Source organism: Callithrix jacchus, chromosome 8 (genome assembly GCF_049354715.1).
Source record: "Callithrix jacchus isolate 240 chromosome 8, calJac240_pri, whole genome shotgun sequence".
Lineage (NCBI taxonomy): Eukaryota > Metazoa > Chordata > Mammalia > Primates > Cebidae > Callithrix > Callithrix jacchus.
Genome location: NC_133509.1, coordinates 18,941,923 through 18,966,925, shown reverse-complemented (window position 1 = coordinate 18,966,925; position 25,003 = coordinate 18,941,923). Strand labels below are relative to the sequence as shown.

Sequence of the window (25,003 nt, the reverse complement as noted above, 5' to 3'; positions counted from 1 at the left end):
TAGATGGTTGTTCCTGCCTATTTACATTCCTTCTTATTCAGCTTAAAAAATCTATATGCTGTCTGTGCACAATTCCTTATACCTGTACTGCCAGCACTTTGGGAGGCTGATGTGGGGGAATTACTTGAGGCCAGGAGTTTGATACCAGCCTGGACAACATAGTAAGACTCTGTCTCTACAAAAATTAAGAAAAATACTAGCTGGGCATAGGGGTACACACCTCAACTCCCAGGGAGGCTGAGGCAGAGGATTGCCTGAGTCCAGGAGTTAGAAGCTGCAGTGAGTTATGATGGTGCCAACTGCACTCCAGCCTAACCTGTATTGAAGATTGAGACCTTGTTAAAATCGATATGCTGATAGTAACCAAAGGTATTTTCTGAAATCTCCATAGGACTGCAGATTCACACAGCTATTTGGTTTTGAGTGAATATGTTTGAGCCCTTGCTCTTCGATTACTGTGTGATAGGGGCCAGGATATTTCACCTCTCTCTGATTCAGTTTTCTCTTCTATAAAATGGGAGTAGTAATATCTATCTGAAAGGATTATTAGGAGGATTAAATGCGATTACATGAGACAATACATGTAAAATGCTTAGAAGAGTGCTAGATACATACTAACCTCTCAATAAATGTTACCTACTATTATTATCCTCACTGGCACAAACTTCACTTGGACAAAACTGATCTCTTGATCTTCATTTCTTATCCTCAAACCTTTTCTTTCTCTAGTCTTCTCCTTGCCAGTTTATGGCATCTCCATCCACTGAGTACCAACCCCAGAATATAAGTGTTAACCTGATTTCCTCATTCTCTCATCACACCCTAATTCATCAGCAGGCGTTTTGCCTTTACATGTTGCAAATACAGCTATTTTTCATTTCTGCTATTAGAACTTACCAAGTCCAAGTCACCAGCAGTTCTTATCTGGTTTAATACCGAGGCTCCTTTTTCCTATTCTTTCTTTGGATAATACATTTCCTATGCAGGAATCAATGTATACGACACCAGTTAGCTCATGCCATTACCTTTCCAGGGCTTTCCTTCATACTTGAATAAAATCTGAACAAACAACTGAAGCTTACAGAGTCTAAGTAGCCTATTTATCTAATCTTCAACTACTCTCTCCTTGTCCCCAGTGTTCCAGCCCATGGTTTTTATTGCTTTTCTCCTACCTTGTCCCGCTTATCATCACCTGTAGATTGTAGGTGTTACACTTGCTTGCTCTTCCCAGTTGTCTAATCTCTGGCTCCTTTTTGTTATTCAGCTCTCCTATTATTGTATGTGGTACACCTTTGGAGAGGCTGTTCCTGACCAGAGTTTAACAGGCTGCTATAAAATTATAGAATACTTCTTCTAATTTACATGTATTATAGAAATCAATAGTTTTAGGATTGGATGGGACCTTATAGAAGATACCTGGTCCAGTTAGCTAGCTGGAACAGACATTTCTTCTGTCTCGTTCAATTACTGTTAAAACATGTCACTTGTGTTAGTCTGTTCTCATGTTGCTATAAAGAAACACCTAAGGCTGGGCAACTTATAAAGAAAAGAGGTTTAATTGGCTCATGATTCTTCAGGCTGTACAGGAAGCAGAGCACTGATACCTACCTGACTTCTGGTGAAGCCTCAGAGAGCTTTTACTTGTGGCAGAAGGAGAAGTGGAAGCACATGTGTCATATGGCGAGAAGAGAAAATGAGAGAGGGAACAAAAGATGGAGAAATGGGAGTGCTACTTTTAAGTAACCAGATTTTGGTGAAATCACAGTGAAAACTCACTCATTATTTGAGGAGAGCACCAAGTTGTTTATGAGGAATCTGCCTCCATGACCCAAACACCTCCTACCAGGTCCTACCGCCGTGGGGGAATCACATTTCAACATGATACTTGGAGGGACAAGCATCCAAACTATGTCATCACCCATCATCTTGTTTTTAATAGTTTTTTTTTTTTTCTGTAAATAACACTGGTACTTTTTTCGTGTAGGATTTCCGGGAAAAAAATACAGATCATATGCGCCCAGACATTGTAGCTCTTCTGAGAAGCAGCAAGAATGCATTTATTTCTGGGATGATTGGAATTGATCCTGTAGCTGTTTTCCGATGGGCAATTCTCCGAGCTTTTTTCAGAGCCATGGTTGCTTTCAGGGAAGCTGGGAAAAGACACATTCACAGAAAAATTGGTAAGTGGTAGTTATTAGTATTCTACCATGCTTCATCTTTTAATTTTTTTTGGCTTTCTACTTCTCCACAAAAAGGAGTAGAATTCTTGCTCCGAGATTCTCGGGGACAAATCCTGCTTCCGTAGTCAATCTGGTATCATCTCTTAACTCATTTGTGAATATGAACAGTTTTTCTTTTCTGTAAAAGAGAGTTATACTGCCTTTAATATGAGGATAAAATGAGAGCATCTGTTCTTAAAATGTTCAGTTTCTTTTCCTTTACTCTTAACTTAGTTCATGGATTTTTACTTTGAAATTCAGAAATGGATAAAGCAGGATACTTTTTCTGCGTGCCTCCCCCTTCAATCATAAAATCTCTCATCTCACATTCTGTGGGAGGGCAACTTCATAAGCACTCTTGACCTACTGTTTGCTGTATCTCTAGTCTTAGGTAGGCCATTGCTGCATAGTGAAGATACATATGCAGTTGAAATTCATGTCTTTCAGTAGAAATGTGATAGGGCTCACCTGTGTCCTCAGGACCCTCAAAGTGACTTACATGGCTTTTTAGGATGTGCACTAGTAGTAAAACTTTAAGTTTAGCTTTCAAATGTTTGAGATGAATAGATATATTTGGGAGAGTATATTTCTAAAAATACATGTAAAATAGAACCTAGTTTTCGTTTTTTAGATTTTCAAGTGTTTGAACTGGTCTTCGTAGAAATATAGGGATAATTACAGTTTATTAGAGAAATAAAAGGACTATCTCAGACCTGCTTTGCCTTTTACAAAGTGATTTCTAAGAGATTATCTTTGTAAAAAGCTTGAAGGAAATTATTTTTTCTTTAAGATGCTTTCTTGTTATTATGACAAACTTCTAATCAAGAAAACCACTCAAAATTGATTAGTATCCTGCTAAGACATAATTGAATAAGAGAAGAAACTTCTCTTGTATTTATTATGAAAGCTTATTTACCTTACATTGTCTGTATGTTCCTTTGGCATTTAAAATCTATTATTTGTGAAAGTTAGTTGTTACCTATCTGTTATTATCAATATGGGCAATGATATGCAATGTTAGTAACCAACAACCTGTATTTTCTCTACCTTGATAAACTTTAGATTCCTTATTTTCTAATCTTGTTTTCCCTTCTGGCTAATACAGAGCTTCCATATAGTAAACTCTTTTTGAAAATTTGTATTCAACATAACATGCATTTTGAGAAGTACACAAAGCAAAAATGTATAGTCCGGTGAGGTAACACGAAGTAAACACAACCCTGAAATTACCACCTAGGTTATGAAACACAGCATTCCAGCCACCCAAAATTTCCCCTTGGAAAAACTTTAAAATTTTTACTTTTTATAAAGGAAAAGAAAAACTCTGGTTTGTTTGCATTTTGAGTCCTGAGCGGATTTGTTTCTGAAAGTAATTGTTTATATTACAATATATGAGTGTCAATGCCAGCATTCACCCTAACATTTTATTTTCTCCACGCCACTTCCTACCTACTCTCTTTTGGTAGGTTTAGTATAAAAACGTATTATAAAGTTGGAACATTGTATCATTGCAAAATAAAAGCTAGCAGATTGTGAAAATGCTTTAAATGGTAGATTGAGAATTTTTATAATGATTGTAAATATTATGCAGTCATAGTAAGATGAAATAGGAATTACAGATTAAGATCAAGTAGAAAACATGGAAGGCAGAAAAGGTGAGGTGACCAAGTCTAGATGTTGGATGAGAATAAGAGGGCAAAGATAACACTTCTGAAGAAGAACAAAGATGTAGACCTGCAGAATTACAGAAAATTTTTCATTTCCTTTGATGATATCTTAATTAAAAACTTAAGTGGCCTCTAAGTTAATTGTCAAGAAACACCCTGATGGTGAACAGGTGTGTTCACCAGAAAAACCCTGGCTTTCCTCAGGGAACTCCTTGACATTCTTTTCATCAAGCCAACTGAGCACAATTTACAATATCAAATTAAAATCTAATTTTTACTTTTGTTATTTCTTTTTTACACACTTTCAAATTAAGAGACACAATGCCATTTTAAGGTCTTTAAATCAAAAGTAATTCAACTATTTTTGAGAACATTTTATTATAATTGTAAAATGTGTATTATGATGATCAGGCTGTTGGAAACCATAAAATGTTCTTAGTGGAGTCACATCAATAGGTAGTCTCAGTGAAGCTGCATGTTGGCCCTCCTGAGAGGTAGAATGAGAAGTGGTAATGATTTGTCTGGTCAGCAATGGGATAATGGAGAACAGATGTTCCATTTTATCATCAACCTTGCCTTTGATTTCCTCCTCATGAATAAGAACAAGCCCAGAGTAGAGAATACTATTTAAAGATCGTGAAGAGGATATAGCAGAAATCATAACCTAATTGGGAATTATACAGTGGGTAGAACTGAGCCATACATGATGCTTTATTTGGTTCTTTTGGAGTTATTAATAAATAAAAGTATAGCTAAATAGGAATTTAAACCAGTCTAAAAAGGCTAGGCAAAGATGGGTAATTTAGGTGTGCTGTCAGGATAAAAGATAATAAACAAGGGGGTCCAAAGTCTTTTTCAGTTTCTTCATCTACGAGGAGAGAAGCTGAAACCATTTATGTAGTGTCTGCAGATAAAGAGCTTTAAGGGTTCCAACAGAACCTATTTCTCTTCTTCATTCTGCTCAATAGACTATGTGGTTCTAATGTACTCCTGTTTATGCAAGTAGGAGAAGCATGCTGGTGACCATCTATTTCCAAAAATGACCAGATACTAAAATTGATTTGGATATTACCATAAGTCTACAATCTCTGTGCTGTACTCTTCCACAATTCTTCCTAGTACTTAAGAGATTTAAATAGACTTTTATTAAAAAAACAAAAACAGGACCTATTTTTAATACATTACTTCTGCATTGGGCAGTATAGTATGGCAATTAAGAGTTTTGGATTGACATCAGTGAAATGATGGGGTAAGGACCTCTACAAAGTTTTTCATAACAGCAAAGAGAAAACTGGCAAAAATTGTCAAAACAGCTTTGTCAGAACTCTGGAAATTAATCAAAGGCCCACAGTAACCTGAGAAATGTTAATACAAGAAAAAAGACTGAATATCAGTAAAGACAGTGTACTTCGTGGCATTTTAACATGTAATGTTCACATCCCTTCCTCTTCAGATCCATGGTAGCCTAGAAAACCAACAGCCTGGAATCATGGTGGCAATCAGCAGTGTGGCAGCCACTTGAAGGGGACAGAAGGGATTTGAGCTCCTTCAGTGCCCCATTCCCAGAGAATTTTTATTATTCAACCTACTGGGTAATTTCCTGAATACCCTTCTTACTGGACTATATTTGTTCAGCCTCACTTGGAGTTTGCCTACGGTGAAAAGCCTTTAGCCCCCAGGGGCATTGTGCAAAGCAAACAGAATAAATCGTTGAACATCACAGCTGCCTGTGGCAGTAGATAACAGTTGAGACAACCAGTAGCCTAACCAAAATATTTAAAAGAGAAAGCTGGGGAATGAGATCTCCATAATGGCCTTGAAAAGTTCCAACATATTCCTGGGAATCTAGATAGCTGTGCATATATATGGGGCTGTGTACATGCTGAGGTCTATGTGCATTCTCAAGAAAGACCGATGATATCCTGATTGCTTACTGAATAACTTGGAGGCTCTGAGCAAGCAGGAAGTGAAGGCCAAGGTAGAGTTTATAAGCTTCCTATCCAAGTGTCACAGGTGTGCCTCAACTCACAGACATTGACTCTTGACAAAGCCTGGGAGACTTACTAGTTTTTAGGCAGGTGGGATAGCTCTGTTCAGTCATTGCATAACCACTAAGCTAACTGAACAGAGACTTTAATGGTCCCATGAGACAAAGAATACAAACTTTACAGAATTAGTTCAGGAAAATTGTTCTTAAAAACAACTACAAGAGACAGCAAAAACAGCATGCCCTAGGGATGAGGGAAAACCTAATTTCCAGAATTACATTATATCTTTTAAAACATCCAGTGTTTAACACAAAATTATGAAACATAGAAAGTATGAGCTGTACACAGGAAGGAAAGAATCAGTAGAAACCATCCTTGAGGAAAGCCAGACATTGAACTTAATGAAGAATTTAAGCTATTTCAAATATGTTCAGAGAGCTAAAGCTGGCAACAATGTCTGAGGAGCTTAGGGAAAATAGGGAATATTAATAAAATGTTATAAGTTTTATATGTGTAAATATTTATGTTAATATGTAGTTAAATATAGATGACAGTACATATAAATGTATTTTTTTACTTTTATAACTCTTCCCTCCAATATAATTTGGAAAAAAATACAATCACTGAAATGAAATACTGGCTAGAGGAGTTAAACAGATTTGAACAGACAGAAGAAGAAAAAATCAGTGAACTTGAAGACAGATAATTGAGATTATCCAGCTAAAAGAACAGAAAGGAAAAAGAATGAAGAAAAATGATCAGAGCCTCAGAGACCTGTTGGATATCATCAAGCATACCAATTTCTGAGAATCCAGAAAGTAAGAAGAAAAAGGAGCAGAAACAATATTTGAAGAGATAATGGCCATAAACTATTCAAATTTGATGAAAGACTATATTAATCTATATCTCCAAAAAGCCCAGTGAATTGCAAGGAGGGTAGATTCAAAGAGATCCAAATTTAGATACATCATAATAAAAGTATCCAAAGACAAAGAGAGAATATTGAAAGCAACAAAAGAAAAGCAACTCGGCCGGGCGTGGTGGCTCAGGCCTGTAATCCCAGCACTTTGGGAGGCCAAGGTCGGTGGATCACGAGGTCAAGAGATCGAGACCATTCTGGTCAACATGGTGAAACCCCGTCTCTACTAAAAGTACAAAAAATTAGCTGGGCATGGTGGTGCGCGCCTGTAATCCCAGCTACTCGGGAGGCTGAGGCAGGAGAATTGCCTAAACCCAGGAGGCGGAGGTTGCGATGAGCTGAGATTGTGCCATTGCACTCCAGCCTGGGTAACAAGAGCGAAACTGCGTCTCAAAAAAAAAGAAAAGCAACTCATCTTGTACAAAAGATTTTCAATAAGATTAACAGCTGATTTATTGTCAGAAGCCATTGGGTTTCCTATTACAAACTTGATATGTAAATTTTTTTAAAAGCAGAAACCACTGGGACTAGATGGTAGCAGGATGGCATTTGAAGCACTGAAAGAAAAGAAACACTGCCAATCAAGAATTCTGTATCCAGCAAAACTATCTTCAAAATGATGGTGAAATTAAAGTATTCCCAGTTAAATAAATCCTGAGCTATTTATTACTAGCAATCTTACCCCACCATAAATACTAATGGGAGTTCTTGTGGTTGAAGTGAAAGGACACTAGACACTAACTTATGCATATGAAGAAATAAAGACTGTCATTATAGGCAATTACAAGAAGATAGTATGTAAATATATTTTTATGCTTTTTTTCTTCCAATTAAAAGATACTTGCATAAGGTAATAATTATAATTCTTTCTTGATGGACATACAGTTTCAAAGACATAATTTGAATGATAATAACAGCATGAAGGAGTAGGGAGAGAATGGAGCTATGTAGGAGGAAAGTTTTTTATATACTATTGAAATTAAGTTGTTTTAAATCCAGACTAGATTCTCTAAGTTCAGATGTTAATTATAATTCCATTGGTACCCATTAAGAAAATAATTAAGAAATGCTATAGTAAGAGAAATGACAAGAAAATTAAAATAGTATACTAGAAAACATCTTATTTATTTATTTATTTATTGATTTAGAGGTGGAGTCTTGCTCTATTGCCCAGGCTGGAGTACAGTGGTGTAATCTTGGCTTACTGCAACCTCTGCCTCCCAGGTTCAAGTGATTTTCCTGCTTTAGCCTCCCAAGTAGCTGAGACTACGGGCATGTGCCACCATGCCTGGCTAATTTTTGTAGTTTTAGTAATGACGGGGTTTCACTATGCTGGCCAGGCTGGTCTTGAACACCTGATCTCAAAGGATCTGTCCACCTCAGCCACCCAGAGTGCTGGGATTACAGGTGTGAGCCATCACACTTGATTGAAAACATCTATTTAATACAAAGGAAAGCAGTAACGAAACAATAAACAGAAATGTCTTAGTATGTGGAAATTAAACAGCATACTTTCAGGTAACCTGTGGGTTGAAGAAGAAATCACAACAAGATTAGAAAATGTTTTGAGGTGAGTAGAGGCAAAAACAATACACCAAAACTTACGGGATCCAGCTAAAGTAGTATTTGGAGGGAAGTTTATAGCTTTAAATGCCTATATTTAGAAAAGAAGAAAGATCTCAAATTAGTAAGCTAATGTTCTACCTTAAGAAACTGGAAAAAAAAATTAACTAAATCCAAAGGACACGGAATGAAGGATGTAATAAAGAGTAGATCTGAAATAAATGAAGTCAAGAAGAGACAACAAAACCATGTTGGTTCTCTAAAAAGATAAATGAAATTGACCGACCTTGAGCTATACTGACCAAGAAATAGAGAAGACTTCAATTTGCTAACTTCAGTAATGAAAGGAAGGTGGCAGTTAACTGAATTTATGGAAGTATAAAAGAATTACAACAGTATGAATGGTTATATGGCAACAAGTTAGAGCCCAGTTGAAATGGACAAATTCTTTGACATAAACAACCAAAACTTATTCCAAAAGAAACAGAAAATTTGAATAGACGTGTAACAAAGAAAGAGAATTCGTAATAACTTTCTACAAAGAAAAGCCAAGGACAAGTGAATTCACTGATGAGTTCTTCTAAATACTTGAAGAATTAACACAAATCCTTCATAAACTCTTAAAAAAAAATAATATGAGGGAATATTTTTTCTATAATTCTGTGAGGCAGTATTACCAGCAGACAAGAAATCACAAGAAAAGAGCCCGGGTATGGTTACTCACACCTGTAATCCCACCACTTTGGGAGGCCGAGGCAGGTGGATCACCCGAGGTCAGGAGTTCAAGACCAGTCTGACCAACATGGAGTAACCCATCCCTACTAAATGTAAAAAATTAGCCGGACGTGGTGGCACACACCTGTAATATAAGCTACTTGGGAGGCTGAGGCAGGAGAATTGCTTGAACCTGGGAGGCAGAGACTGTGGTGTATGTGTGTGTGTGTGTGTGTGTGTGTGTGTGTGTGTGTATGTATATATGCATATATGCCAGTATGCTACATATATATGTGCTATGTATATATGATATGATATATATATAGAGAGATATACAGATTTTCTTTTTAAAGAGCCGGGGTTTCACTGTGTTGCCTGGGTTGGAATGCAGTGGTGCAACCACAGCTCACTGTAGCCTCAAACTCCTGGGCTCATGTGATCTTTCTGCTTCAGCCTTTCAAGACACTGCAGCAGGAGGCACATGATACCACACCTGGTCATTTTTTTTCTTTTGAGACAGAGTCTCTCTCTGTCGCCAGGCTGGAATGCAGTGGCACGATCTCAGCTCACTGCAACCTCTGCCTCCCGGGTTCAACAAGTTCTCCTCCCTCAGCCTTCCAAGTAGCTGGGACTACAGGCGTGCACCACTATGTCCAGCTAATTTTTATATTTTTAGTTAGAGTCAGGGTTTCACCATGTTGGCCAAGATGGTCTCAATCTCCTGGCCTCGTGATCTGCCCACGTTGGCCTTCCAAAGTGCTGGGATTACAGGCGTGAGCCACTGCTCCGGCCTTTTCTTTTTTTTAATTTGTTTTTAGAGATGAGATCTTGCTGTGTTACTCAGGCTGGTCTTTAACTTATGGCCTTAAGCAATCCTCCCTGCTCAGCCTCCCAAGTATCTTGGATTACAGGTGTGAGCTGCCATGCTTTGTTTTCATTATGACATGTCAAAGAAGTAGTTTCCAAGAAAGGTACCTTTAAAAAATATCATCGCCCACATCTGCTGCACCATATGTGAGTATGGGGTCTGAATTTATACTATGTGTTTGGCATATAATGTCAAACTAAGAGATTATCAAAACTAGACCTGCAACTAGCATAAGCTAATACTGAATAAATCTCTTTTAAGAGTTGATGATAGCCAGACATGGTGGTTCATGCCTGTAATCCCAGCACTTTGGGAGGCCAAGGCAGGTTGATCACGAGGTCAGGAGATCGAGACCATCCTGGCCAAAACAGTAAAACCTCATCTCTACTAAAAATATAAAAATTAGCAGGGCGTGATGGCGCATGCCTGTAGTCCCAGCTACTTGGTAGGCTGAGGCAGGAGAATTGCTTGAACCTGGGAGGCAGAGGTTGCAGTGAGCCAAGATTGTGCCACTAAACTCCAGCCTGGTGACAGAGCTAGACTCTATCTCAAAAAAAAAAAAAAGTTGATGAGACTCCATAGAAAATAACCCCCACTGAAAATATAAACCATCCTAGGAAACCAAACCACCTTGGCAGGGGGTTGGTACATATAACAAACAAGAGGAATATTACTTTAAGATTTAGAAGTTATATCACAGTCTGAAAAATAATGTTCAAAGTTGTAGAAAGAAGATATAGAAAGCAGAATGCAAGAACAGGTGAGAGGGTAAAGCAACTAATCTAGGCGTGGTGATGAGACAAAGCAGTCGCAGATACAAAAATACCCATATCCAAATGGCAATGCCACCATTTATTCAATGGAATAGAAAATAGAGTTTGGTGGTTGTAGTAATGTTGAATGATTTTTTAAAACTCTATACAATAACTTAGTATATTTTAGTATCTTGAGCTCTTATACAGCATACTTTAATACATAATATTCTTGAATTATTTTTGACTAGCAGATTATCAAATTATCTATTGAAAGACATGATAGTTTAGTGAAAACTTCTTTTTTTTTTTGAGTCGGATTCTCACTCTGTCACACAGGCTGGAGTGCAATGACGTGATCTCGACTCACTTCAGCCTCTGCCTCCAGGGTTCAAGTTATTCTCTTGACTCAGCCTCCCCAGTAGCTGGGAGTACTGGTGTGTGCCACAATGCCTGGCTAATTTTTGTTTTTTACTAGAGACAGAGTTTCACCATGTTAACCAGGATGGCCTCAATCTCCTGACCTCATTATGTGCCCACCTCGACCTCCCAAAGTGTTGGGATTACAGGCATGAGCCAGGAATAACTTCTTAAATTTAGAATTTGAATGGAGTCAGAGTAGAGCTTACTGGGTGTTTTTTCTTCACCTGGTCCCTTTCAGCTGACTGCCAAACCAAGTGCAGTGTAGTCTAATGCCTAAGAATTCTTTCTCCAAGCAATCCATCAAGGGAGGATTGATTACTGCTTATAATGATAGTAGAATGTTTTTATCAAGGTATCTTTTGAGTAAGAAATGATGTTAAGCTTAGTTATACTTCTCTTTTTGAAACATTCAACCTTTGTACCTGTTGACTCTTTGTATTGTACAAATAATACAGTATTTTATTAGCTTACTTTTTATTTTGAAAAATATTTCAAATTCATTTTATTTTTTAAAAGCCTGTTCTGTGTATATGATTTATGGTATTATTAGATTCCTTCTCGTTTGCTACATGTGGCTGCCCATTCTCTGGATATATGTGTATTTAGTTTAGGGAATTAGAATGAGACTAAAATATGCTCTACAAACCTCTTTGAATTAGTCTGAGGCTGTTTAACTTTTAAAATGATTCTGCTATGAGATTTTTCCAAAGATTGTTCTCTTGTATCTCAATTTTAATTGCAGTAATGGAACTTTTTTGCCTCTATATTATTATACACTTTGTTTTTTTAAAAGCAAACTTACTTAAATTTGAACGTTACGCCCTAACTCTAGAGGTGATCTCTGCATAAATGATACACAACCACTACCCTAAAGCTGGAAACTCTTTATTGCTAATATTTTTGGAACTCACCTCCCACTCACTTTATTGCTTAAGTGACTCCCTTTAAATAACACTAATCTGGGGCTTTGGTCTTTACTTGAATGTGCTCTCTTATTTTTTTCACTGGTAGCTGATTCCTATCTCCCCTTCCTAAGAAGTAATAATGAGATAACAGATTCTCCAACTTTGTTTTCAAATTTGTAAATACAGAAGGGCTGCTGGGCTTTCCTGCTCTATGGTGCTTTTCTTCATACTTGATTATTGACACACTTGGAATTCCTACAAGTGTGGTTAATTGCAGGATTTGTAAAAGAATTGTTTAACTTTCAGTAAATTGTTCTGGGTATATTTCTCTTTTGGGTTCCATCAATGTTGCCAACTGTATGCTGATTATATTTGAGACCTGATAAAAATGAGTCTATTTTTTAAAAAATAAATCATACAAATTGCTTTTGAATTTTTGCTTGTATTTAAAATCTTCAGTGTGGTGTTAAGAATACTTTGAGTACCAAAAAGGACATTTTGAATATCTGAAAAAGGCTTTTATTTTTTTCTATTATTTTTATGCAGTTTTCTCAAAATAATTAGAAAGTTCATTCACATATAACCTCTATTATTTAATACATTTTTATATACCCTTAAATAGTTGGCAGCATTGTCCTTGATTCTCTGTTGGTTTGGGCTTATATAATGTCTTTTTCTTTTCTCCATTTTTTTGTTTTCTTCTTTTTTTTTTTTTTTTTGCTTCCTAAGGACATGATGATACAGCGCCATGTGCAATTTTGAAAAGTATGGATAGTTTTAGCTTTCTGCAACACCCAGTCCACCAGAGGAGCTTAGAGATTCTGCAGAGATGCAAGGAAGAGAAGTACAGTAAGGCTACAAATCCTAATAAACTGTTATCATGTATCCATTTGGAAATGGAAACCAGGAGCATCCTACACCAGTGTGGGATACAGATTGCATGGGCAACATGTCCTGCATAAATCTCTCAGCAGTCTTTGAATATTTCTATTGAGTCTTTGGTACTTTGTTTTGAAAATACTGGTATACTTGTTCTTTTAACCTTGGTTACTTTTCTGTTTGCCTGTGATCATTGGGTTGTTAATTATGCTTGGTTACAGTCGCTATATTGGTTTCCATTGTCTTTCAAGTAGCCAAGTGATGGGTAGGAAAGAACAATGCTTTTTTTCCCTGCTCATTAAAAACAACAGCAAAAAACCCAAAACTTTATTGAAGTCTAATTGAAGTAAAAAACCAAATGCAAAGAGAACAATTTGATCAGTTTTGATGTATGTAGGCACCCATGAAATTATCTCCAGAATGAAATTATTTCCAGCATCAAGATAATGAATATATTTGGTGCTCCCAAAAAGTTTTCTCATATCCCTTTCTAAATCTGGCTGATTTTTGTGCTTGCTTATGCTTGGATTTCAACATTAGCAAATGTTATTTTTGTGTATCATTGGTAAATCCACTCTGTTTGATTGCCATACTTCAACCAGCCTTTCCTATGTCTGGTTTAGAGCAAGGCCACCATATTAATGTTTTGGCTTGAGGAAGAATAACAGAATCATGGTACATGTTCTTTTTTGTTTGCTTTTTTATAAAATTGGTGTAAAAAGATGCCCTTGGACTCCATTTCTTTTCTTGCTTTTTATTTGTTAATACTCATTCTGCATAAAAATTGATTCTTTTGCTAGTTGTAAAATTAAAACAATTGAGGCACTGCTATTCTGAGAATAGGGGAACTTGCAAAATACTCAAAGAAAACGGAGCAATTTGCATATAATGGATTTATGTAATCTGTTCTGAGCTTTTAGTAAATTACCGTTGATTTGGTTTGCTAATTTCACAGTTTTCTGGTTGAAATTCCATGGAATTTTACTATCCAGTTGTCAGTGAAAGGAGAATACAAGTAGAATTCCTAAGAGCAGATGCTGTGAATTCTTTTTCAGTTCCTGTTGCTGTCTTGGTTTTTTTTTTTTTTTTAAAAAAAAGGTGTGTAATGTATTTTGAAAAACAGTGTTTAAAATATTTTCTCAGTTTGAGAACAAAGGTAAGTGTTTCGTTTAAAAAAGACATCCTTCAAAATTATTCTTAATTATTGCTCTTGTTTCTAAGAGGAATGTAATAAATCCTCATTCCAGTTATTCATCTTCCTATTCTGTTCTTTAATACATAGGACATTATTTAAAACAGTCTATAAATCATTTTGGGGAGCTTAAAATAATTTCTATTAAATCTTAAATACTTGCAAATGGTTTGTTTCCTTTGTTTTTACATGACTTAGCCTGACAACTGGATCTTGAATAGCAGGGCACCAATTTCAGCATAGGCTGCATGAAGAAATTGTGCATTTATGTGTGCTGACATACAAATTTGTACTTTTGAGAACATTGGAGCTCTTCCATTATTTTATGTAATTTATTTTGATTTCTACTATAGTATTAGCAATATGCTAATTATAAAAAGATATCACATTATAAATTTTATTATAAGTAAAATTGTTAATTCAAGTTCAGAAGATTGTTCTTAAAAAAACAGGGGACTACCAGCTTTAGGTAGTGGTGAATTGGTGAGGTGAATGAATACTCCCACAAGTAACAGTGATAAAACCTGGAAAAAAAAATTTTAAATAACCGAGTTTTTGAAGGCACTGGAAAAAGACCAGAAGTAGGCAGAAAGTAGGGAAAAGTTTATTCTTTCAAGGTAAGAATTGTGAATTTGTAGCTTTTTATGTAAGGGGTTCCCTAACTTTCATTATTTCAGAGACAGAAAACTACAACCACCACGACCATAATGGCTTATAATGTTAGAAGACTTTCAGAGCAGTTTGGGTTTAGGAGGAAAATCCAGGGACTGAGAGAGCTGCTAAAGGGCTAAAACCCAAATTAAAGTATAAACTCTGTCTATATCCCTGGCTGACTGCTGTGAATATGGAGGGAAGACCCCAGGAACTGAATTAAAAAAAAAAAGTGGAAACCAAATAAGAGATAATCCTTGAAAGAAATAACTATAATAGGTGAGATTTGCAAGTTTGCTGCTTTTTAGAAAAACTGAGGAAAATTTCTGCCTGTGTTTAGCTTGCGTGGGAAAAACTGAAGTTTTTCTGCCTTAACTGGATTCCCATAGGAAATGAGAGATAAAGGGGTCGAAAATTATTTGAAGACAGTGGCAGAAAACATTCCTTATTTGGTTAAAAAAAAAACCCACCATAGTGAAACCCTGTTTCTACTAAAAAATATAAAATTTAGCCAGACGTGGCGGTGCATGCCCATAATCCCAGCCTCCTCTTGTGGCTGAGGCACAAGAATCGCTTGAACCTGGGAGGCGGAGATGGCAGTGAGCTGATACCACACTCTACTGCACTCCAGCCTAGGCAACAGAGAGAGTCTCAGTCTCAAAACAGACAAGCAGACAAATAATAGCTTACAGATCCGGAAGATCAGTGACCACAAAGCAGGGTAAATACAAAGGAAAACTATACGTAGGCACATTATAGATAAACTGCTAAATGTCAAAGGTAAAGAGAAAACCATGAAAGCATCCTGGAAAAAGATACAGATATTAAATACAGAGGAATAATGAGATGATTAACACCTGGCTTCTCAGTAAAAATAATGGAGGCCAAAAGGTGTCAAAAAATTCTGTTTGATGTGTCAAGCTCCCCCCCGCCCCACGCCACCCACCGACCTCCCCTCAAAAAATTTGAGCCAGATTTTCTGTATTTGCAGTTTGGGTCCAGACAAGCTCACCAACAGAAGAAAAATTAAGTCTTCAAGAGAACTTAACAGTATCCACTGTTGCTGTGATGTGTTACCCACAATGTCCTGTTATCATGTAGCAAAAGTATCTTTCAAAAATGAAGGTGAAATAAAGGCATTTTCAGGTTATCGGAGTCTGAGAATTTGTCAGTAATACGTATTATATGGGAAATAATAATAGAAATTCTTCAGGCTCAAGGGAAATCATCCCACAATCATAACTTGCATCTGTAGTAGGGGCTGGCCAATTTTTTTGCAAATTTTTTTCTGCAGAAAGCAGACAGTAAATATTTTAGGCTTTTTAGGCCAGTATGGTATCTCTTGCAGCTACTCAAGTCTGTGAAGGGAGCCATAGACAGCACATAAATAAATGAGTATAGCTGTGTTCCAACAAAACTTTATTATGGACACTGATATTTAAATTTCAAACAATTTTCACATGGTACAAAACTGTTTTTTTTTCTTCTCAGTTAAATAATATATAAGCCATTCATAGGTCATAGGTTATACAAAAACAGGCAGTGGGTTTGTTTTAGGCCGTGGACTGTAGTTTGCTGATACATGCATGAATTATTGGAAGGAATAAAGAAGGCAGAACTTATATATATGTATAAAAATACAAACGACTACACATATTTTCTTGCCTTCTCTTAATTAAAAAGATGACTTTAAAAAATCGGACATTGTTTTGGTTGTTTAAAATTGTGTCCACAAATTGATCCCCGCTTCATAAGGCATGTGCTGTACTTAGTGGCTTGCTTCCAAGAAATGGAATGTGTCAGAATTAACAGTGTATGACCTTCAATATTAAGACATAAAGGTGTTGGGGCTTTTCCTCCTTCTCTTTGTTTCCGGTACTCCCGCCTTCTCTCCACAGTAGCTTTTCTATTACCTAGAGTGAAGTGGACACAATTACATATGCTACATAAATCAAAAGTTTGACAAAGAGATTATGAACATTTACGGCAATTAATTCAACTTACGTGAAATGAAAAAATTTCTTGAATGTCAACAGTTATTAAAATCAACTCAAGAAGATACAGAAAACATGAATAATGCAATATCTTTTTACAATATTGAATTGTTAAGTAAAAGTTTTCCCCCACGCAAAGTTCAGGCCCAGATAGGCTCAATAGTGCATTTATTTAAGAAATGAGTATTCTACCAGTTATCTTCAACTCTTTCAAAAAACAGAGGAGCAGGAAACACTCTCAAGATCATTTCATGTTATTCTGCTACCAGAACCATTATAAGAAAACTACAGACCAACATAACTTCATGATGGTGGGTGTAAACATAATAACAGCTGGCTGAATTCAGCAATATATTAAAGATAATACGTGATGACCATGTGGAATTTATTCCAGGAATGAGAAAGGTTGGCTTTGTAGGCCAGTATGGTCATAGTACCATGCTCAGTCTATTTTAAAACTTACAGTAGCCTAGAGGAATAGAGACCAGTCTCCTCTACTTTACGAAGAAAATGCATGAAAATCCAACAGCAAACTTCATATTTAATAGTGAAGGATTGGATACTTTTTCCCTAGGATTAAGAACAGGCAAGGCAAGGACATTTCTTTTTATCACTAAGATTTGACATTTACTAAAGGTCACAGGCAATACAGTAAGGCAACAAAAAGAAATTGTACATAGCTTGAAAAGAATTAGTCAACAAATTTATTAATACAGGAAGTATGAAGGAGTCACACTTCCTATATAGGGAAAAATGCTCTTAAAACTCAAAAGTAAGTTTAACATTTTTACAGGATACCAAGTAATTATAGAAAATTAAATTGTAATGTCCTAGCCAGGAGGACTTAGAAAATGATTTATAAATTCCATTTACAGTACATCTATGGCAACCAGCCTTCTAGATATCACAAGCTCTTATACTCCTCTCCTATATTTTAAAAGAGTTGGTCTGTGTAACAAAGCACATGGCAAAAGTGATGGTATGTCACTTTTAAGATTGCTGTAAAAGACTGCAATTTCTTTCTGGGGTACTGCTTCACTTGCTATCCCTCTCTGAGATCACTGTCTCTTGGAGAAACAAGATGCTATTTGTTAGTAGGCAAAACGCAGCGATGAACTGAGGCTTGTCACCAACTATGTGAGTGACCTTAGAAGTGAATCTTTCATTCCAGTGTTGCGATCGATGACTGCAGCCTTGGCTGTTAGCTTGAATACAACCTGTTGAGTGAGAGACCTTGAGTCAGAACCATCCAGCTAAGCCACTCCTGAATTCTTCTTCCTCTAAAAACTCTATGAGATGATAACTTGTTTTAAACTGTTAGGTTTTAGAGTAATTTAATATGCAGTGGATAATTAACATAAACGAGATATTCGGCAATAAATTTAACAAATATGTGTAAGACTTGAATATTACTAGGGGAAATTGAAAAATACAATGGAGAGATATATATTTATTTTGTTTGTATTTTTGATATATCAGCTCTCTCTCAAAGGGATCTATAGATGGAATTCAACCCAATAAGTATAATAGCAGATTTTTTGGGTAGAAATTAGCAAGCTGAATCTAAAATTTATAGAAAAATGTAGGATACCCAGACTTTTCAAAACAATTTTGAAATAGAACAAAGCTGGATAACTTATATGATTTTAAGACTAAAATATTCATGGCATTGTTCTATTGGTGTTAAGGATCAAGAGATTAATGAACCAAATACAAAGTACAGAAGTAGATCTGCACATACACGGTCAGTTGATTTTCTGTTAAGGCACCATGATAATTTAGTGGGGGTAAGTTAGTCTTTTAAACAAATGGCACTAGAACAACTGGATATCCATATGTTCTAAGAGAACTTTGATCCTTATCTCATACAGGTAAGTTAACTTTGAAATGTGTCATACAGTTGTTTGTAAGGACCAAAACTATTAAATTTGTATTAAAATGGAAGAAAACCTGAGAAACAAGTCTTTGTCATCTTGTGACAGGCAAAAGTTTCTTAGATAAGACTTAAGAGCATGAATATAAAAGGAAAATGACAAATCGGAGTTAGCCAATTTGAAAACTAATTTTCTTAACTGCTGTTAAGAAAACAAAAAACATACCACAGCCCCGGAAACAGTATTTGTTACAATTTGTAATATTCATACCTGATAATGGACTTGAAAACAAAATGTAAAAACTCTTACAATAATAGATAAATAGGCCGGTTTTCAAGTGAGCAAAAGATTTGAATATACACTTTCACAAAAGAAGATTTATATGTATTCTCATTAAAGATGTTCAGTTTTGTTATTCATTATGGAAATGCAAATTGTAATCACAGTGAGGTCACGCTAATACCCTCTATAGTGGCTAAAATGTGAGAAGTTGAAATACCAACTGATGATAAGGATGTGGAGCAACGGGAGCTCTCATACTGTCTCTTGGCAGTGTCAACTGGTACATGTTAGAAAACAGTTTGTCAGTTTTATAAAGATAAGCATATTTTTCCCGTATGTTTCATGAATTCAAATCTCAGCTATTTACCTGAGAAATGAAAATATATGTTCACAAGAGACTTTTATAGATCAGTCTCTAAAGTATTATGCTAAGGGAAGGCCTACCCTCAAAGCATACTGTTTTATTTCATTTATATATAATTCTAGACAGTGCAGACCAATCTACATGGAAAGCAAGTTAGTGATTGCCTTGACCCATGTAAGTAAGTTTGAGGGATTGTCCAAGAAGGTGCATGAGGCAACTTTTGTGATGGTAGAAATGTTTTGTATCTTTCTTTGGTGGTTATCAGTGTGGTGAATACATTTAGCAAACCTTACCCAACTGTGTACTTAACATGTATATGTTTCGCTGTTTGAAATTTTTATTCCAATAAAAAATGTTTAACTACATGTCATGAAGCCTGATACAAGTTACAATAAATACCTAGAAGAGATTATTTTTCATGAAACTAAGAATATCCAAAATAAAAAATTGTGTATGATCAGGACTACTGCTTTCATATGGTATGCAGAGACAAATATAGAAGATATTGGCATGAAAACTGAAGGGAAAGCAGGGGGCTCTACTGCTCTTGAATTAAAATAATCTTATCAAGTTTAGGAAATCAGTGTAGGTAAATAACTTGAACGTGTTGTGCCTTAAGGACAATCATAATATAACAATTTTTATCTTTTAAGGTAGTATAAGAAACCTTTATAAAGTGAAAACCAAGAAGGGAAAAAAATGAAAGAGTGAAATAAATGAAAAACATGAAATTAAATGGCAGAAACAGATATTATTTAAAATTAAATGTTTACGCTCACTGATTTGAAATTTTTTGTTTCTTAAATTTTAGGTATAAGCCGGAAAAATCCCAGAACACCTCTTTCTGATCTCCAGGGCATGAATGCTATAAATGAAAAAAACCAACAGTAAGTGTATTTGGTTTATGTTTTCAAGGAAGCATAGAAGAAATAACTAGCATTCTTGTTGATATTTTTGTGACTTTAAAAGTATAAAATAGTTTAGGCTTGTTTAGTTTTTTATTTCGTAAATGCTTTATAAGTAATAGAGTAACATGTTAATAGGTTAAAGTTAACAAAATTTGTCTACAATTGTTTCTGGTAAAATGGCTTTACAATTTTGAAAAAGTTTCTTCAGAATAATTTAAAATGAGCTCATATATTTTAATTGCTGAGACCCTTCTTGCATTTTATGTCTTTTACAAAATTTAAGGGTTATTCTGCTGCTTTCTGTGGAGAAATCTTATTGGGAAGTAATAATTGAATAGTTTGATTTACATCAAACCATCCAATACATTTTTTGGGTGAGTGTGATTACCAAAGCTTACCTTTTACTATTTTCAATGAAGAATTCTTGAGAACAATATGACAGTAACAAATATAAATAATTTATGAGTTCATAAAGTCTTTGTTTTTTTATGTGTACTATTTAATAAATATTGTAATTTATATGAGGAGAAGAACATTGTTTCTAGAATGCGTTCTCTACAGTTTAATCATCATCAAAAATATTGAGCTTTCTAGTACTCTGGTAATAAGGATAGTCTATGATTAAAATTAAGGTATAACTTAACTGATCATTTTTTCCAATTGAGTTACTATGTCTTTCTAATATATATTGTCACTTTTCTGCTCAGTAACTTTTTCATGCGTCTTTATTGCTTATTAAAAGTCTAGATTCACTAACTTCGTACGCAAGAGCTGTCACAGCCCAAGTATCTAGCCACAAACGTATTCACTTTGAATGCCACAAATTAAACTATTTGCTATCTTTATATGTCCTTTGTTTTCTTAACAGTACTATTTGGCCATTGATGATATCCACGACCATATTTGCATGTTAAATTTTAACCAAAAACAAATTAGATAATCTTGACCTGTGTACCTTCAGTTCTCTCTCTTGGCATTATTCGCACCTTGGTCATCAGATAGGTACTCAATTTTCTTGATTATATAAAAAAGAAATTGTGATGTGCCTCATTTCACAAAGCAGCTTCATGGTTTTAAGTTTCCTTATTTCTAGTTTGTGCTTATTTCTTTGTACTCTCCATTTTGGATACCTGAAGTGGTCTATATGGGTTTCTGCTTTTATACATCATTTGAGGATAGTCCAGTATATTGGTTTAAGATTGATTGACTTGGTCTGGTAATTGCCTAAGCAGTTACTTGAATAGAGGCACTCATTGAATGATAAACTAATATTGTAAAGATAGATATATAACGCAGGGCTTGGTGACTATGCCTGAAATCTCAGTGCTTTGGGAGGCTGAGGCAGGTTGCTTGAGGTCAGGACTAGCCTTTGCAACATGAGAACTTGTCTGTACCAAAAACAAAGAAAATTAGCTGGATGTAGTGGCTCGTGCCTCTACTGTAAATCGCTTCAGGGAGCAGTTGCTAACACACTTTAAACGAATAAAAAAAGTTAGAAAGCCTCAGGAAAGAAATAGAAGATACAAAGAAGAACCAAATGGTTGGATGTAGTGGGTCCCATCCATTGGACCACTTCGGGTATTCAGAATTGAAAGTATAAAGAAAGAAGCATAAACTAGAAATGAGGAGACTTAAAACCATTAAACTTCAACTTGTTCTGTTCTACTAAATCTTTTATTACATCTTCACTCACTTTTAAACTTACTGCCGCTATCCTTTGGCTAGTCTTCTTTCCCACTCTTTCACTCTTTTCTTTTGAATACAATAAAAAAAAGATTTGTGACATTTGTGAATGTTATCAGGAAAAGGCCAGATAACAGGTTTAACAAGATTTCCTTTGGATTGCATTTATTGCATTGGCGAATTTATCATAGATATATTTTGGAGAAATGGTAGAGAAGAGGGAGAAAGTAGAATAATGGGTATTTATAAAATCAGATCAACCATGAAATCATTAGTTTATAACTATCAAGTAAATCCTTTGAGACCTTCCTGTGGAATTTTTCTCGTAAGTGGCTTCTAGACTGGGTGTGGTGGCTCACACATGTAATCCTAGCACTTTGAGAGGCTGAAGCAGGCGGACCACTTGAGACCAGGAGTTTAGACCAGCTTGGCCAACATGACGAAACCTCGTCTCCACTAAAAATACAAAAATTAGCCAGGCATGGTGGGCTGTAATCCCAGCTACTCGGGAGGCTGAGGCAGTCACTTGAACCCTGGAAGTGTAGGTGCAGTGAGCTGGTATCACGCCACTGCCCTCCATCCTGGGCAACAAAGTGAGACTCTGCCTCAAAAAAAAAGATATTTATTTAGCCTTACTAGGCAGCACCCATCGAGTAGTACCAGTTATCTGAGCCATTCCAGAGTTTTAAATGAGAATCCGCTGGTATCTTGTTTTAGTCCCTCTCCCCATACCCTTGGTCTATACACACACAAATATACAAATATTCTGGATCACATGGACATATTTCCCCCCACCTCTGATTTTCAAATATATGTAAACTTAGACTTCAGTCTCTTCTCATCTAAATCTTTTATTACATCTTCACTCACTTTTATATTTACTGTTCCTGTCCTTTGCATAGTCTTCTTTCCGACCCTTTGTCTTACAAATTTATTAATACAACTTTTTTACTTGCCATTTTAAGAGTATTTCAGTTAGAAGCTGAAGTAGACTGTTGAGTATTATTGGGAAGTAATACTGGGAGTTTAATATCCCATGGAGGCATGTGGGTTTTCTTTAAGCAGAGACCAAGTAGTTTTAGTTTAAGCATGTAGCTGATTTAATGATGGCAGCAATAAACAATGGGGACTACTAGAGCTAGGAGGGAGGAGGAGAGGGTTGAAAAACTTACCATTGAGTATTATGCTTACTGCCTGTTTGACAGCATCAATCATAGCCCAAATGTGAGCGTTATGCAATATATCCATGTAGCAAACCTCCACATGAACCTCCTGAATCTAAAATAAAAGTTGAAATTATATTTGAAAAAAGGTAGTTTATTTAAGAATGTAATCCTAGGGAGCAGGTTGAGGGATATGGAAATTAAAAAGGGAAGGTTGGAGAACCCATGTAAAAATGCATCATTGAGTTGGGTACTAGTTGTACTACCCTGTGGGACCAACTGAAAAGCCTTATGATTTGTGTCTAAGGACCATCTATCTGTCTTGGGGAAGAAACAGGGAAGGATTTATCCATGGCCCCAAGGTTCGCCTGCCCCACATGGTTTTGTTATGTGTAATTGTGGAGTAGAAGCTTGCATTAAACAGAGACAAGTGTCTAGAGCCTAAAACTGGTGCAGTTAGTAGCATCTGTTTAGAACTGAACAAAGTGTGGTGAAAGTAGTCACAGCACTGTTTGCCAACAACAGGTGTTAGAATAAGAGATGAGACTAAGAGAATTTGAAATGATGCACAGTTTTGTCTAAAATACATGTTTAGTGGGAAGCCCTTGTTCACTCTTTTATTTAAACATTAATTCAGCTTTTGATACATTAATGTAGGGAATATACAAAACATAAATGTACATTAGGTAGTATTCTAACAGGATGAACCTTCCACCCAAGTTTAGAACCAGGAGATTACTGCTGCAGCCACATTCATTTTACCTTCTGATCATTCCCTTTCCTCTGTCCCAACAGGTAACTGCTATCCAGAATTTTATGTTTATAATTCCTTTGCTTAAAAACATTGGTTTACAATATATGTGTTTTTTTCTGAACAACAAATTGTCCTGCATTTTTTTTGTGCATTACAGAAATACTAATAGATAGTATGTGATCTTCTATGACTTTGTTTTCCTTCAACAAGATACATCTAAGATACATCCATGTTGTTGCATGTAGTTGTTCTTTGCATGTAGTTGCTGTATAAAATTGGATTATATTAGGGAAGAATGAGAAGTTACTATTTAATGGATACAGGGGTTCAATTGAGAAAAAGTTCCAGAGATAGTGTTGATGGTTTCACAAAAGTATAAATGTGTGTAATGCCACGGATTTAAACAATTCAAAATTGTTGAAACGATAATTTTATGTTACGTACATTTTGCCCCAAGATAGAAAGGATGGTACAAAGCAAATTTTATGGTATTGGGGTGAACAGGGAGTTTATTGTTTAATGGGTATAGTGGTTCGGTCTGAGATAATGGAAAAGTTATGGAAATGGATGGTGGGAATGTTTGTACGACAGTGTAAATGCACTTAATGCCACTAAATTGTACATTTAAGATTATTTAAGTGGTAGATTTTATTTTATATGTGTATTTTACCACAATAAAGAAACAATTACTTGGCATTAATATACCACAATTGAATTGTCCATTCTCCTGCCAGGGTTTATGTATGTGGTTACCAGATTTTTCAACTATGACAAATGGGGCTGCTTTAAACATGAGAATACAATTTTCTAGTCCACCTGTTTTTAAATCTCTAGGTTACACACTTAGTTGTGGAATTGCTAGTTCAATAGGATGTGGGCATGTTAGTTTTATAAAATGATGCAAAATTATTTTCCAAAGTGGTTATACCAGGGTTGTATTCCCATATTTCTTTTCTTTTTTTTTTGCCTTTTTAAGAGACTTTTATTTGAGTGGTTCTTACAAAGATTGTTGCAGTATGAAAGTCATTTGTTTGATAGAAATATCAAGCTGTCTTGTCAAACACACTGAACCCATATTTCTTTTTAAAAAATACTCTATAAATTTTGTGTAGTTTCATTTCAATTGTGTTACAAATATTTTCTCTGCATTTATAGCTTATATTTTCATTTTAATGATAACTTTTGATCAACATAAATTCCTACATTTAATATAATTAAACATACTAGTTTATTGCTGTGAT

At 35.6% G+C, this 25,003-nt stretch overlaps 1 protein-coding gene across 19 annotated transcripts in view; it reads left to right on the top strand.

Moving 5' to 3' along the window:
- MYO9A (myosin IXA) overlaps positions 1–25,003 on the top strand; it is a 284,781-nt gene that overhangs the window by 151,126 nt on the left and 108,652 nt on the right. For 16 of the 19 annotated variants that reach the window (XM_078333528.1, XM_054240463.2, XM_078333527.1 and 13 more), the window contains 3 exons: positions 1,985–2,180; positions 12,748–12,867; positions 20,066–20,141. In XM_078333528.1, coding sequence (XP_078189654.1) covers positions 1,985–2,180; positions 12,748–12,867; positions 20,066–20,141 — 392 coding nt within the window. The remainder of the gene's footprint in view (positions 1–1,984; positions 2,181–12,747; positions 12,868–20,065; positions 20,142–25,003) is intronic. The other 3 variants (XM_078333532.1, XM_078333530.1, XM_054240461.2) reach the window with 1 other exon arrangement.